At 45.3% G+C, this 15,561-nt stretch overlaps 1 protein-coding gene across 6 annotated transcripts in view; it reads left to right on the forward strand.

Annotated features, from left to right (window-relative positions):
- The window catches only part of WDYHV1 (WDYHV motif containing 1), a 33,498-nt gene that overhangs the window by 13,987 nt on the left and 3,950 nt on the right, over positions 1–15,561 (forward strand). Inside the window, exons 6-7 of one of the 6 annotated variants that reach the window (XR_004279498.1) lie at positions 8,826–8,987; positions 11,608–14,360. The exons of 1 other annotated variant lie outside the window; for it this stretch is intronic. Coding sequence is in view for 4 of the 5 variants with exons in the window: in XM_032315634.1 (XP_032171525.1) it covers positions 2,883–3,002; positions 5,271–5,380 (230 nt within the window). In the remaining variant the exon portion in view is untranslated. 4 more of the 6 variants (XM_032315634.1, XM_032315636.1, XM_032315637.1 and 1 more) reach the window with 4 other exon arrangements.

Genomic DNA, 15,561 nt, shown 5'->3' on the forward strand with positions numbered 1-15,561 from the left:
CTTTTGTCTGCATGTACCTCCCATCCTCTTGCTTCCTAATGTATAGCAGCGGTGGTTTATTTGAACCAAGCTGGAGGACCATAGTGTTAGGTGAACAGAAATGTTACAGTCCCCTGTGGGCGAGGTTAGAGGAGACAGGTATTTGTTATACCTTGATCTCTCTAAAATAATTTTCATTTATATATTTTTTTTTTTTTTAAGATTTTATTTATTCATTTGACACAGAGAGATCACAAGTAGGCAGAGAGGCAGGCAGAGAGAGAGAGAGGAGGAAGCAGGCTCCCCGCGGAGCAGAGAACCCGATGCGGGACTCGATCCCAGGACCCTGAGATCATGACCTGAGCCGAAGGCAGCGGCTTAACCCACTGAGCCACCCAGGCGCCCTATATTTTGTTTTTAATACATTGATCTTTTTACATGATGAATGACTGCAGATAGTAATCATTTTTTATTTAGTTATGTTAAGTCTTAGAAAAGAAAAAGAGAAAAGGGGGGATGCCTTAGAAAACAAATGCTATATTTCAAAAGTTGAGATTTCTTTTTAAAGGCCTTTGTTAAAAATTTTCGCAAACCTGCTGGCCTCTGTGGAGTCTGGCACCTAGCCAGGTCAGCAGGAACTCCCACCCCATCTTTCCTGGTAGGTGCCTGTCTTCCCTTTGTTTCTAGTTAGGTGGGGATCTGGCATTCCCAGCTCTCTGATGACTTCAGTAGAAGTTCTCTGTCTGCTGAGTATCTAGCTTTTGTGTAGAAGGGTGTTCGCAACTCTGTTTCTAGTTTTCTGCATCCTTTGTGCTTCTGTTCATTTTTGAAAGATACAGTTGTGGGGTCACATGTACTAGTCCTACATGTTTTTCCTTTCAGTTGTTTAAAGGCAACTCTCTCTTGTTTTTTGGCCTGGGCTCTGATCTTGTTTTGTTACTCTGAGTGTTTTCCCCTCTCAGTATTTTTAAAGGTTTTTTTTTCTTTGTCATTAGTTTTTAGCATTTTGGTTATAATGGACTGTAGTGTAGTTTCCTTTAAGTTTACTCCACTCGAGGTTTGTTAAGATCCCGAGATTGGTGGATTTATAGCGTTCATCCAATTTGAAAACTGTGGCTTTTATTTCCTTGCACATTTTTTCTTTTCTTTAATTTTTTCTTTTTTTTTTTTAAGATTCTATTTATTTATTTGAGGTGGAATGAGAGTGAGAGAGAGCGAGCACAAGCATGGGGGGCGGCAGGCAGAGAGAGAAGCAGACTTCCTGCAAAGCTGGGAGCCCATTGCAGGGTTCGATCCCAGGACTCTGGTGTGATGATCTGAGCTGAAGGCAGATGCTTAACCAACTGAGCCACCCAGGCGCCCCTGCTTGCACATTTTTTTCTGACCACCCACCCTCCTTTAAATTCTTTTTTTTAAAAGATTTTATTTATTTATTTGACAGACAAAGATCACAGTAGGCAGAGAGGCAGGCAGAGAGAGGGGAAGGGAAGCAGGCTCCCTGCTGAGCAGAGAGCCCAATGCGGGGCTCAATCCCAGGACACTGGGATCATGACCTGAGCCGAAGGCAGAGACTTTAACCCACTGAGCCACCAAGGCACTCCCCCCCTTTTTTTTTTAATTTTTTAAAAAAATTTATTTGACAGAAGAGATCGCAAGTAGGCAGAGAGGCAGGCAGAGAGAAAGGGGGAAGCAGGCTCCCCACTGAGCAGAGACCCCTATGTGGGGCTCAATCCCAGGACCCTGGGATCATGACCTGAGCCGAAGGCAGAGGCTTTAACCCACTGAGCCACCAAGGCACTCCCCCCCTTTTTTTAAAAATTTTTTTAAAAAATTTATTTGACAGAAGAGATCGCAAGTAGGCAGAGAGGCAGGCAGAGAGAAAGGGGGAAGCAGGCTCCCCACTGAGCAGAGACCCCTATGTGGGGCTCAATCCCAGGACCCTGGGATCATGACCTGAGCCGAAGGCAGAGGCTTTAACCCACTGAGCCACCCAGGTGCCCCCCTTCTTTAAATTCTTGTTCTTCATCTACACATGTGTTCGATGGCTTGGTATTATTCCTGTAGGTCAGTGATGTTCTCTTTTTTCTTCAGACTTTTTCTCTACAGGCTTCATTTGGAATAATTCCTCTATTTTGGCTCTAAATTCATTGCTCTTGTCTTCTGCATTCACGAATTTGTTGTTAATCTCATACAGCACACTTTTTTTTTCATTTTACATATTTTATTTTCTTATGTCTAGATTGATTTAGTATCTTTCGTTTCTCTCTCTTTTCATCATGCTCATGTTTTTCTTTACCCTTTTTGAACATATGGGGCATGTTTATAATAGCTGCTCCTTGTCTGCTAGTTCCATTATTTCCGTCATTTTGGTCCACTTCTGTTGATTGAATTCTCCCCTAGTTTTGGGTCATATTTTCCTGTTTCTTTGTGTGATTTGTAAAATTGGGTTGGAAGCTGGACTTTGAATTCATGCTGTCAGTTGCTGGGTCTTGAGGTCTTTTTTAAAAACAGTGTTGGCATGCAGTTACGATACTGGGAGTCAGCTGGGTCCTTTCCACGCTTGTTTTTAAGCTTTTTTAGCGCTGGTCCAGAGCAGCCTTTCATCCAGTGCTAATTTAGCCCCAGGGCTCTGGTGCCTCCTTTCTAAGGACTCTACAAATGCTCTGTGCCTTACAGGTTCTCTCTCCCTAGGCTGGTAGGGAATGTGGAAGTTCTCCCAGTTATTAGATCGATTACATTCTGGTGCTTCTTTCCTGGCCCTGGGAGGTCAGTCCCAGCCAAAGACTTGGGTGTGTGTCTTGGTCAGGGTAGGTGGGGAGTCGTGGGGGGGTGGTCTGCTCTGCACCTCCCTCTCCTGGACCCGCTACGTCCAGCTGCCCAGGATGTCTGTCTTCTCAGTTCAGGGAGACTGCCATGCTGGGTGTCTTCCCCTCTGTGTGCCGGGTTCTGGAAACTGCCCCTGAGGTCCACTGGAGGAATCCCAGGGCTCCCCTTACTTGTTTCTACTTCCTTGGGAATCCCAGGTGTGTGCTGCCTGTTGTCCCATCATCTGGAAAAAGTTGCTAAATATATTTGCATGGTTTTCTGTAGGTTTATGGTGGAAGAGTAGTTTCTGTAACAATTTTTTTGCTGAATAGAAATAGCAATATGTACATACTTAAACATTTTCTTCAGTGTGGAGAATTTAAATCATATACTGAACTGGACTAAGTAGTATGTCAGATTTTCAGCAGTTGCCAGCTCATGGCCAGTCAGTTCCCATCCATTTGCCTCCTTCTCATAGTATTTTGAAGCCAGTCTCAGATACTATGTCATTTCAACTCTAAATGTTGCAGAATGGGTCTCTAAAATAAAAGGTTTTCTTTAAAAAGAAAAAAAAAATAACCATTGTACCATTACTTTATCTAAAAAAGTTAACAGTAATTCTTTAAAATCATCATCTAGGGCGCCTGGGTGGCTCAGTGGGTTAAGCCGCTGCCTTCGGCTCAGGTCATGATCTCAGGGTCCTGGGATCAAGTCCCGCATCGGGCTCTCTGCTCGGCAGGGAGCCTGCCTCCTCCTCTCTCTCTCTCTCTGCCTGCCTCTCTGCCTACTTGTGATTTCTCTCTGTCAAATAAATAAATAAAATCTTAAAAAAAAAAAAAAAAAAGATTTAAAATCATCATCTAGCTATCTAGCCAGTGTTCACATTCACAGTTATAAAGTCATAAAATCATCATTAAAAAAATTTTTTTTATTATGTATTTATTTATTTGACAAAGAGAGAGGGAGATCACAAGTAGGCAGGCAGAGAGAAAGAGGGGGAAGCAGGCTCCCCGCTGAGCAGGGAGCCCGACGTGGGGCTCAATCCCAGGACCTGAGATCATGACCTGAGCTGAAGGCAGAGGCTTAGCCCACTGAGCCACCCAGGTGCCCCATTTTTTTTTTTTTAAAGATTTTATTTTTAAATAATCTCTACATCCAGAATGGGACTTGAACTCAATACCCTGTGATCAAGAGCTGTATATTCTACCAACTGAGCCAGCCAGGCGCCCCCATATCCTCTTTTTTTATACAGTTTGTTTATTTAAATCAATATCCTAATGAGATCCCTACGTTGTATTTGGTTATGTCTCCGAAGAGTTTTTTTTAAATATATAGATTCCTTGCCCAGCTCTTTTAAACTTTTTTTTTTTTTTAAGATTGTATTTATTTATTTGACAGAGAGAAATCACAAGTAGATGGAGAGGCAGGCAGAGAGAGAGAGGGAAGCAGGCTCCCTGCCGAGCAGAGAACCCGATGCGGGACTCGATCCCAGGACCCTGAGATCACGACCCGAGCCAAAGGCAGCGGCTTAACCCACTGAGCCACCCAGGCGCCCCTTGCCCAGCTCTTCTTTTCTTAAAATTTATTTGTTGAAGAAACTGGGTCCTAGAGAAGCAGTCTAGATTTTGCTGATTTTATCTCTTTTGTAGCCTCTGAATTTCCTATAATTTGGCAGTTGAATCCAATAAACTGGCAGTTTGATTATTCGTGCATTTTGCAGAGGGTTAACTCACTGAACCACCCAGGCACCCCTTCATTTAAATTTTTGTTTTGAAATAATTTTAGACTTTTGGGGTGCCTGGATGGCTCAGTTGGTTAAGTGTCTGCCTTTGGCTCAGGTCAGGATCTCAGGGTCCTGGGACTGAGCCCCAAGTTGGGCCCCCTGCTCAGCGGAGAGCCTGCTTCTCCATCTCTCTCTGACCTCCTCCCTCCTTATTCATTTTCTCTCTCTCTCTCAAAATAAAATAAAATAAAATAAAAATAATTTTAGACTTATGAAAAATTTGCTTAAACACTTTAGAGCATTCCCATAACCCTTTTACTCTGATTTCGCGAATGTTGAATTTTATATAACCATAATGTAATAACTGAAACTAAGAAAATGATGTACTTGACATAGAAGTATTGGTCTAGTACTGTTGACTTACAGACCTTACCTAAGTTTTGCAAGTTTTCCCACTGATTTCTTTTCTCTGGTTCAGAATCTGCCCCGTGATACTACATTTAGTTGTCCTGTCTTCTCAGTCCCCTGCAGTCTCTGATAGTTTTTTTTTTTCCTTTCTTTTTATAACTTTTACAGTTTTGAAGAGTACTGGTCAGTTATTTTGTAGCATGCCCCTCAGTTTGGGTTTGTGTGATGTTTCTTCATGATTAGATTGAGTTAAGTGTTCAAGAACCCTTCTCCATTTGAATACTTTCCCCTACCTTTGATCTTCTAGGTTGTTTTATTGTGTTTTCAATGGACATTTCTTTCATGAATTTTTTAGATTCCAAAATGAACCTGAATGATTTTATCAGTATGGATCCCGAGGTAGGATGGGGAGCTGTCTACTCCCTGTCTGAATTCGTACATCGATTTGGCAGTCAGAACTGCTGAACTTGACATCTGGATGTAGAACCGTGGAGAAATTCTAGGACATGATCAGTCCATCCCTTCACTGGGGACAGCAAACACTATGGTACCTTTGGCTTGGAATTATATTTTCCTCTTTTAATTCAGTTGAGTTGAAACATGGGTGAACAAAAAAAAAATTAAAAAAATTTTTTTTTGGATATGTTAGGTTGAAACTTGATGTAGTGTATATTTGCTAAGATATTCCAACTCTCATTTGTTAAAACATGTGATAACTTAATGCCAGTAATTGCTTTTGTTATGATAGATGTGTGGACTTTGTGTCTGTTCTGGATGTTTCGTTTCTCCAGCTACACTGTACGCTCCTTGAGGGCAAGGCTGTGGCTCATTGCTCTGTGACTCCCTCCAGTCCCTCCAAGGTGCCCATAAAATGTTTGCTGGTGATTGTGCTGCTGCTTGAAGAGGGCTGGTACTGTGAGCTGAATCAGCAATAAGTAGTAGTCTTTTTGGACTATTATGTTCTTAAGAAAAGACTGAAGCTCTCTCAGGCTTGAGTGTTATTTGGTCTATTTATATATGTTTTTAAATAAAATTGATTTAAAAGTAATTTTGTTTTGAAGATTTTGTGTCACCCTTGATGATCTGAGATATCCAAGAATATCTTACTTGTAGATGGGAACCATTGCTTTAAAATACGTGTATCAGTCTTCCTTCTTGAAGATGTTTTAGAAATTGGCTTTCATCATATAATTCCAAATAAAAGATATTTGGCATTAAGCCGGCATATACAGCGTTAACTCTCACACATGTCTTGACATGATTCTCCTGTAATAACAAACAGTTTCTGAAAGCAAGGATGCCCAGGCTTTTGATCTTAGATGAGTTTTCCGCTTATTGAGAAACTTTCATTTAATGTAGATCTTCTGCCTTGTGCTATGGTGGGATCCCTGCGGTCGTTACTCAAGAATCAGTCAAAGGAAATGTCATGTATCCGTTTGGGTCAGCTGACCAGGAGGATTCTGGGAGAAAGTGAGTGAACCTTTGGTAAGAGGAACACAAACACAACCTCTTAAGTTATTTTATAATTTAGAACTAATTATAGATCTCATACTTGCATATCTTTGTTGGCTTTTAGGTGGTCATTTAAAAAGCATGCGGCTAAAATGAGGAAGATAAATTTTGGCAGGCTGCTCTACGGAAATGCTTTGTTTTGAGCAGAAAGTTTCAGAGGGACCAAAGGATTGTAATCTGATTTACAAACTGGATTTTTGGAGGGTCTTTTTTTTTTTTTGCCAATTTATGAGCAGGTTTCCAGTCTGGTATTCATAATTGTGTCTAGTACAGATGAATCAGACAGTGCGTGTGTGTGTAAGTTTGAACTTGGCAGCCAACTTGTCTTGAGATTGAAAACCCCTTATATCTTGCCAGTGTAGGGAGTGAGTTTATAGTTTTAAGCCTGTTAAAGTGTCCAGTGGTCACAATCTGGAATTAGAAGCAAAAGAGGATATTTGTTGTTTCTTTTCTACCTACTACTCCCCTTCTACAGCTCCTTTTGGGAAACCCCTTCTTTGCATATATAAAGGCATTTGGCCTAAGCTGGCAGGGGCCTGGAGCCCACCCCTGGACAAGTCTAAGAAAGACCTGTCACAGAGTCCTCTGGATTTGCTCTATTGACATTCAAGGATTAAAAAAAAAAATCTCTCCATGAGGAATGCTAAACTAGGGGCCTGGGAGTTTGGGGCTCGCGGTGGGCAACCTGACTGTCGCAGAAGGGCCTGTGGCAGAATGCAGCCTGGCAGAGCTGAGAGCAGAGCAAAAACCCTGAAGGCATTTGTGAGTTCCGAGATCTTTCTGTCGCTTCAAGCCAGCGGCCACTTTGGAACTTCCCAGTTACATACACCAGTGGATTCCATTTTCTCTTCAGCTTATGTGACATGGATTGCTGTCAGTTTTAACTGAAAGGTAGGTTCCCTTGTGAGATTTTTCTTTGAAAGTTGTTTATCAGAAACTGTACTTTTGTCTTTCGATGCTTAATTTTTCCCTGAGGTCAGAGTTGCTTCTCTTTACACTCATCATGTGTGAGTGAACTGAATAAATACTGATAAACGCTGTCTGGAAAGAGGAACTTTCAAGAAAAGCAGGGGACTAAAATAGAATTTGTGAGTTGACTAGGGAAATAAGAAGAATGAGGTATTTCTGAGAATCTGACATATGACGGAGCAGGGAAGCAGATTCCACAAGGTAAACCGGCTCCTAGGTCCATGGACTCTGATGGGTTTATAAGACTACTAGGGTTTATAAGAAAGATTATGTATTTCATAAGCAGGGTTGGTTAGGCGAACTGTTTTGTGTATGTGGTTTTCTGAGCTTTATTTTTAATTAATTATTTTAAAAATAGGTGGTGCCTACACATGGTACAAATTCAAAATATATAAAAGTATATGGTAAAAAGTCCTCCGTCCTTCCACTTTTTGATTTCTCTGTCCAGAAACAACCTGTCTTCAGTTTCTTTTATTTTCTTCCAGGAATTTTTTTTTAAACATTTAATTTATTTATTTGACAGACAGAGATCACAAGTAGGCAGAGAGGCAAGCAGAGAGAGAGGGGAAGAGAAGCAAGCCTGTTGCTGAGCAGAGAGCCCCGATGGGGGGCTCAATCCCAGGACTCTCGGATCATGACCCGAAAGCAGAGGCTTTTAACCCACTGAGCCACCCAGTCGCCCCTCTTCCAGGAATTTTTATGCCCATATTAGCATATAGGTATTATAGATTAAGTTCGTTTCCCCCTCCCCGTACAAGCAGTAACATTCTAAACATTGTTCTGCATTTTACTTTTCAAAGTTAAAATACTTGGATATTTTCTAATCAGTACATGTTGAACTTCCTCATTCTTTTTAAAGGTTACATTGTATTTTGTGGTGTGCATGGTCCATAACTTCACAGTCCTTTTTAAGTTGTTTTTAGTTTTTTGGTATGACAGAACTGCTTGAAGGAATATTTTTGTCTATGTGTCTTTCTGACAGTTTCCGAGATAAATTTTGAGAGTGTCGACTGCTAGTTGTCCCACCGAGTGCGTGCTTTTTTCTTTCCCTAAAGAAGGAAATAGCAAATGTTTTCTGTAAGGGGCTAGCTAGTAAATACTTTGGGCTTTGCATGCCATAAGGTCTTTGCTATAACTGCTCAACTCTGCATGAATGTATGGCTGTGCTCCAGTAAAACTTGGCTTATCAAATCCGGGGACTTGAGGATTTGACTTTGGGCTACAATTTGCTGTCCCTTGTTCTAGAGTAAGAGCTGTAGCTGGCATGTGGCTGTTGGGCCAGGGACTACAGTTCCCAGCCTCCTTTGCAGTGAGGTGTGGCCATGTGACAGGTTCTCCCCATTGGAATATAAGGGGCTGATGGTGAAACTGCCTACCCTGTCCTTTACACCTTTTCCCCCTTGCCTACTGATGAACGGCTGGGGACTAGAATGACCTCGGAAGCTGCCGGTTGAAGATAGCAGAGCCACCACCAGCCTGGACCCCCGAATGACCCTAAGGAGCCGTCTTACACCTACTTAAAAAGTATGATGTGGCACTGATCCTCAAAGACAAAACCTGTATATTTCTTTGGAAGTCACAGAATTATTGGGTGAGTCCTGATCTAGCAGTTTAGCCCTCCCTAAAGAATACCGTGGCCATTCAGGCCCTTGTGACAGGGTTTTTTTTTTTTTTTTTTAAGATTGTATTTGTTTATTTTACAGAGAGAGAGAGAGATCACAAGTAGGCAGAGAGGCAGGCAGAGAGAGGCGAAAGCAGGCTCCCTGCTGAGCAGAGAGCCCCATGCGGGGCTCGATCCCAGGACCTTGAGATCATGACCTGAGCTGAAGGCAGACTTAACCCACTGAGCCACCCAGGTGCCATGACAGGGTATGTTTTTGACTGGGTCACAAATTGTGATGTTCCTTGTGGAGTCAGTGCGTCTTTGTGCTTGTGCAAGCCAGCCCCTCGGTGTCCTGCAGTGTTGGTAGAATTACTGCCCTTCGCAGAATATTTAGGAATACTGAAAAACAGATGCCCATTAATACCTCTTGCTTTGCGTGAGGTTAGGAGCCTGTGGGAAAGATGCCAAATGAGCCCTGTTTCCATTTACGGTTCAGACATGCTCACGCCTGTCAGGTGGCCTAGAAGTCCTGAAAGCAGTCCTCGCTAGAGCGGAGGAAAACAGGTTCCTGAAAGAAGAATGACATCTGAGCTGGGGAGACATGTGGCCAAGTGACTCAGAATGAACGATGACCGGAGGTTAGAGGGACCATGGGTGGCAGTTACAGTGTGAGGTGTGCCTCCTTGTTGCTCCCCCTTCACGGTCACTCTGACCCTAACTCCTCCACCTTCAAGAAAGCCCTGTCTTCTGGGAATGAAAGGAGGGGACTGTCAGTTGGCCCACACCGTGGGTCTGTGGGAACCTTGGAAGGAGCTGGTCTTGGGCAGGAGGAGGAGATCAGCATTCCGACAAAGGTTGGCGTTTCGGTGGTTGAGTGGTCGGCTCGGAGCCAAGGAGCAGGAACATGACAAAGCCTGAAGGCTGTGGCTCTGATTCTGGACCCGTTTCATCACGACCTTGAAGTAGAAAATCACCTTATATGGGACTCGCAAGCTGGTGGGAGCTTGTGTACACTCAGCTTGTAATAGTGAGCGATGCTGATGCTTCACAGAAACTTTAGGTGGAGAATGCTTTCCTAAAAAGTTGGGCTTGGGGAAGGTGTGCTTAATCAAGAATTGGGGTTACTATAAATGTGATAGGTTTGTACTTACTAGTGGTTGGAAGCCTGGGACATCCCAGAAACATACCATTAAGGGAAGAGGAAGTCATACTCCTGTGCCTTGAATCAATTTTGGAGAACAGAGGTAGAAGTTACAAGGAGATAATTTTCCTACGTCTGCCTCTCCCTCCTTTTCTCCATCTTCCCTTCCTCCATCCGCCCATCCCCCCATCAACGCCATGTCTGTCGCATGCCTACCACTTGCAAACTTAGGTCACAGTGAGCAAGGCGGAACTGTCCAAAAGAAGATAGATGCAGAGTGCTCAGGGTCAAGGGTCAGTGGGCTGCCACAGCACTCTCAGTAGCAAGTAAGCAGAAAGCTAGCCTTTGCAGAGTCTGTGCTACAGAAATCTTTTTTTTTTTCTTAAAGATTTTATTTATTTATATGACAGACAGAGATCACAAGTAGGCAGAGAGGCAGGCAGAGAGAGAGGAGGAAGCAGGCTCCCCGCTGAGCAGAGAGCCCGATGCGGGGCTCGATGCGGGGCTCGATCCCAGGACCCTGGGGTCATGAGCCGAAGGCAGAGGCTTTAACCCACTGAGCCAGGCAGGTGCCCCTACAGAAATCTTTTGATAAAAACTTGGTCCCTAAAAGATTACACTTTGTTTTTATAAATTTTTTTTTTTAAAGATTTTATTTATTTATTTGACAGACAGAGATAACAAGCAGGCAGAGAGGCAGGCAGAGAGAGAGGGGAGGAAGCAGGCTCCCTGCGGAGCAGAGAGCCTGATGCGGGGCTCGATCCCAGGACCCTGGGATCATGACCTGAGCCGAAGGCAGAGGCTTTAACCCACTAAGCCACCCAGGCGCCCCTGTTTTTATAAATTTTTTATTTTTTATTTACATATAATGTATTATTAGCCCAAGGGTACAGGTCTGTGAATCACCAGGGTTACAGACTTCATAGCACTTATCGTCCCCAATGTCCATAACCCCACCTCCCTCTCCCTACCCGCCTCCCCCCGGCAACCCTCAGTTTGTTTTGTGAGATTAAGAGTCCTTTATGGTTTGTCTCCCTCCTGATCCCATCTTGTTTTATTTATTCCTTTCCTACTTCCCAAACCCCTCATGTTGCCTTTTAACTTCCTCATCTCAGGGAAATCATATGATAATTGTCTTTCTCTGATTGACTTATTTTGCTAAGCATAATACCCTCTAGTTCCATCCATGTCATTGCAAATGGCAAGATTTCATTCCTTTTGATGGCTGCATAGTATTCCATTGTGCATATATAACACATCTTCTTTATCCATTCATCTGTTGATGGACATCTAGGTTCTTTCCATAGTTTGGCTATTGTGGACATTGCTGCTATAAACATTTGGGTGCATGTGCCCCTTCGGATCACTATGTTTGTATCTTTAGAGTAAATACCCAGTAGTGCAATTGCTGGGTCATAGGGTAGCTCTATTTTCAACTTTTTGAGGACCCTCCATGCTGTTTTCCAGAGTGGCTACACCAGCTTGCATTCCCACCAGCAGTGTAGGAGGGTTCCCCTTTCTCCGCATCCTCGCCAGCTAAAAGATTACACTTTGAACAAACAAGTGAGCCTAACTGAAGAACTGTCCTGTCATTACTTAAAAGGGCCTTGGAGGAAGGAAGTGACTGTTGTAGCACAGAAGGTGTAGAACCAGAAAATGTGGAAATATGTGAAGATCCCTAGGACCAGGAAGGAAAGTCCAGCCTGAGCCAGAATTACTCACTTAGCTCTCCTGTTGAGGGCTGACCAGCAGCTCTCTGGTGAGAGAGACTCGTTGGAGACGTGCTGGAGAGAGACTTGCTGGAGACTCGCTCTGGGACCTGCTGCTTCTGTGTGTTGGGTGCACATGTACCTGCTGAGTAGAGAGAACACATTCTGGAGATTAGTGACAGTCTCTGCAAGCAAGTCCTTCTGGCATCTTCCCAGAACACTGAGGTAATGAGGCTGTCCAGTTATAACGCAGTGAGTATCTGGGCTGAGTGCTGGAGCAAGTACAGTCCAGCATCTGACACTCAACGGGGACAAGGGGCTAAGTCGCCCCCCGTAAGACAGTGTCTTACAGTGTGAGGCGCACGGTGGCTGCTTAGTAAACATTTGCCGAGGGAACGAATGTATGTTTATGAGGATCTTTCCATGCATTTCTGTTAGCGGTGTTGTTATAAAACCAATGACATAGTATGTGGTTGTACCCCTAAGGCAGCTGTAGCCAGCTGATGAGATTGAATTTGGTTGTGGGACCCAACCGACACGACCAGAGTCATTTTGCTCTGGGAGGGCTTCTCTCCGGGTCTTCTTTTGCCCTTTGTCTCCCTGGGCTCCCTCCCAGTCTTGCTGACACATTGTCTGTGTCAGTTCCGAGAGCGTTCACAAGTATCTCCAGCTAGTTAGAACATTCTTTCAGGAGATCTACTCCGTGTGTGCCATGGCTGAAGATCCCAGAGGGAGGGGACAATATCCCTGTATTTCCACAGGGTAAGCTTGGGGTGCTATGGTCTGAATGCTTGTGTCCCTCTCTCTGTCCCAAATTCAGATGTTGAAATCCTACCCCACGGGGTGATGGTATTAGGAGGTGGGGCCTTTGGCAGGGGATTAGTTCTTGAGGGCGGAGCCCTTTTGACTGGGGTTAGCACTGTCAGGAAAGAGACCCTGTCACCCCAACCCCTTCCCACGTGAGGACGCAACGGTAAGTGTGCAGCCCACAACCTCACTGCCCTGCAGGCGCCCTGACTGGACTTCCAGCATCGAGAACTGTGAGCAGTAACTTCCTGTTGTTTGGAAGCCACTCAGTCTGTGGCGTTTTGTTAGGGCGTCCTAAAAGGATCGAGACCAGAATTCCTAACCTGCAGTGCCAGCACATACTGTGTGTGGTGATAGGAGCACATGTTTCTGGAGGAGGACCCGTAGCTTGTATTATCTGTTTATTCATTTAAAAATATTTTTACTTATGTAGGGGCTACTCTGTGCCAGCTCCAGGTTAGATGCTGGTAACTGAAACCAGAGTAGCATGTGTCCTCCTGTTGGTTACGGGCTGACAGTAGGGACCGCTGTCCATCAAAGAATCATCCAAATGACCACACAATGGCAGCTGTGCCCCGTGCTATTAAGGAGAGAATAGCTACATAAGGTGGGAGAAGTAATCTGGTTAAAGGGGTGGGGAGGCTTCCTGGAGGAGGTGTCGCATCCATCCAACAGATAGCTCCTATTCAGTGCCAAGCAGTGTTCCTGCCCTGGTGACTGAGCAGTGGAGAAAAAGCCCATGTGCTCATAGAGCCTACGTTCTGGTGGAGGGGACAGACCGTGAACATGTACGGCGTGTGAAAAGATAGTGGCCATTTACTGAGTTGGGGAAAGATTGTCGGTGGAGCCTTTTGGGAGAGGAAGATCAGGAGTTTCATTTTGGACGTTAAACCTGAGATGCCAGTTGGATGTCTTTGAGGAGATGTCAGATAGGAATTGGGTAGAGGAGTCTGGGATTCAGGGATGAGGTTCAAGGTGCGAATGTACAATTGGGACGCTTGGATAATATTTGAAGGCACAGGACTCTAGGAGATCTTGGAGATGCTGGGTGTAGATGGGGAAGATGTCTGGGGACCTAGTCTTGGGGACTTTTACATTTAGGGGTCTGGAGAGGAGAAGGTGCCAGAAAGGGACAGAGAGGATGAGCTGGGGCGGGAGTGGGAGTTAGAGGATAAGGAGAAAACCAGGGAAGCCCAGGGGAGAAGTGATTTCAGAGAGACAGGGATCAGATCAGATGTCACTGGTCAGTGGAGTCAGCTGAGGACCGAGGTGACTGTTGGCTTTGGCAACATGGAGCTTCTTCAGAGCAATTTCAGTGGAGCGATGGGGATGGCAGTGGTTGGGTGGCTTCAGGAGGGAACGGGAGGAAGGAGGCAGAGTACTTGGTAAATGGAGCAGAGAAATGGGCCAGTGCAGAGGGGAAGGGGTCAGGGAGAGACTGCTGTGTCTCTAGCCCTCATGCATTTTTTCCTTTATGAACAGATTAACCATTTCTGCTCCTCCAGAGAGAGCTCTGATGATACCAGAGACCTGTCCTCCAGGCCTGCTGTCGTCACACTCGGGGCTGACACCACTCAGCTCTTGCTCTGGCGGGGGTTATTCCCGATGACTAGATGAGTCCCACGGTTCCCTTCTCTTTTCTTCTCTTCTTCCTTCCTTTCAAGATTTTATTTGAGAGACATAGAGAGAGGGCAAGAGCAGCGGTGAGGGACAGAGGGAGAAGCAGACACCCTGCTGAGCAGGGAGCCTGATGCGGGACTCGATCCCAGGACTCTGAGATCATGACCTGAGCTGAAGGCAGCCGCTTAACCCACTGAGCCACCCAGGCGCCTCAACAATGTCTTTCTTGAGCATCGACACGGAGGAAAGAATGCTGGATGGCCTGCCGGGATATTTCATCCTTGGGCACTAGCCCTGTAGGTCGCCCTGCTTTTTTTCTGTCTCCTCCCCACCTTGCAGTCTGTATCTCCATGAAGCAGCCAGAGCGGTCTTTAAAAATACAGACCAGAGCACCTCACTCTCCTGCTTTAAAAACAACCACAAACCACCACCACTCCTACTCTATGGTGGCTTCAAAATGAACTTAAGACAGAACCCACTGTCTTTTCGGAGACCCTTGAGGTCCCGTGTGGTCTGGACCGTGGCCGCGCCTGAGGCTCCAGCTCCACGAGTCCCGGTGCGCTCCCCGTCCTGGAACCGCCACGAAGATTCTGTTATGAACCAGGCCAAGTGCATTCCTTCTGGAGGCACCTCTCATGCTACCTGCTCTGATTTGCCCCTTCTTTTCTGTATCTTCTCTGGGCCCAGCACTCCCTGACATTTAGGTCGTAGCTCCAAGTCCACAAATCCAAGCTGCCAGATTAGGCAAGGGCATGTCACTTCATCACTTCTTTCCTTCATAGCAGTTGTCACTAATGGAAACGAGCTTGTGTTTATGTTTATTTACGAGCCTGTTTGCTGTGTCCCTCCACCAGGCGGCGGGGGCTGGCTCCGCCTTACTCAGGACAGCGGCATCCGTCTGGCCCTGTAGGTGCTCTGCAAGCATTCCTCGACTGTTTCACCAAGGATCGAGCCTCCCAGCTACTCGATCTCTGGGTAATGCCAGGGAAATGCTGCTCGCTTCTTGCCCGTTGGATTCCTCCCTCCAACTAGGTTCTGTTCCTTTCTGGATCGTACTGTCCTCGTCCACGTAGCTTCCTCTGACAGACCCTCTGGCCTCCATTCTTTTACTTCTCCGTCTGGAGGACACATCACAGATGGCTTCTGCAGGTGGCCAAGATCTCACAATGTGGCTTATTAGTGTCCCCCACACTCTCACTGGGCTCCTCACCCCACAAGCGTACCCGGATAACACCTTGTCCCGTGTCTGACTGTGACGGTGGGGCTCACGGGATGTCCCCCTTTC

This window comes from Mustela erminea, chromosome 16 (assembly GCF_009829155.1).
Source record: "Mustela erminea isolate mMusErm1 chromosome 16, mMusErm1.Pri, whole genome shotgun sequence".
Lineage (NCBI taxonomy): Eukaryota > Metazoa > Chordata > Mammalia > Carnivora > Mustelidae > Mustela > Mustela erminea.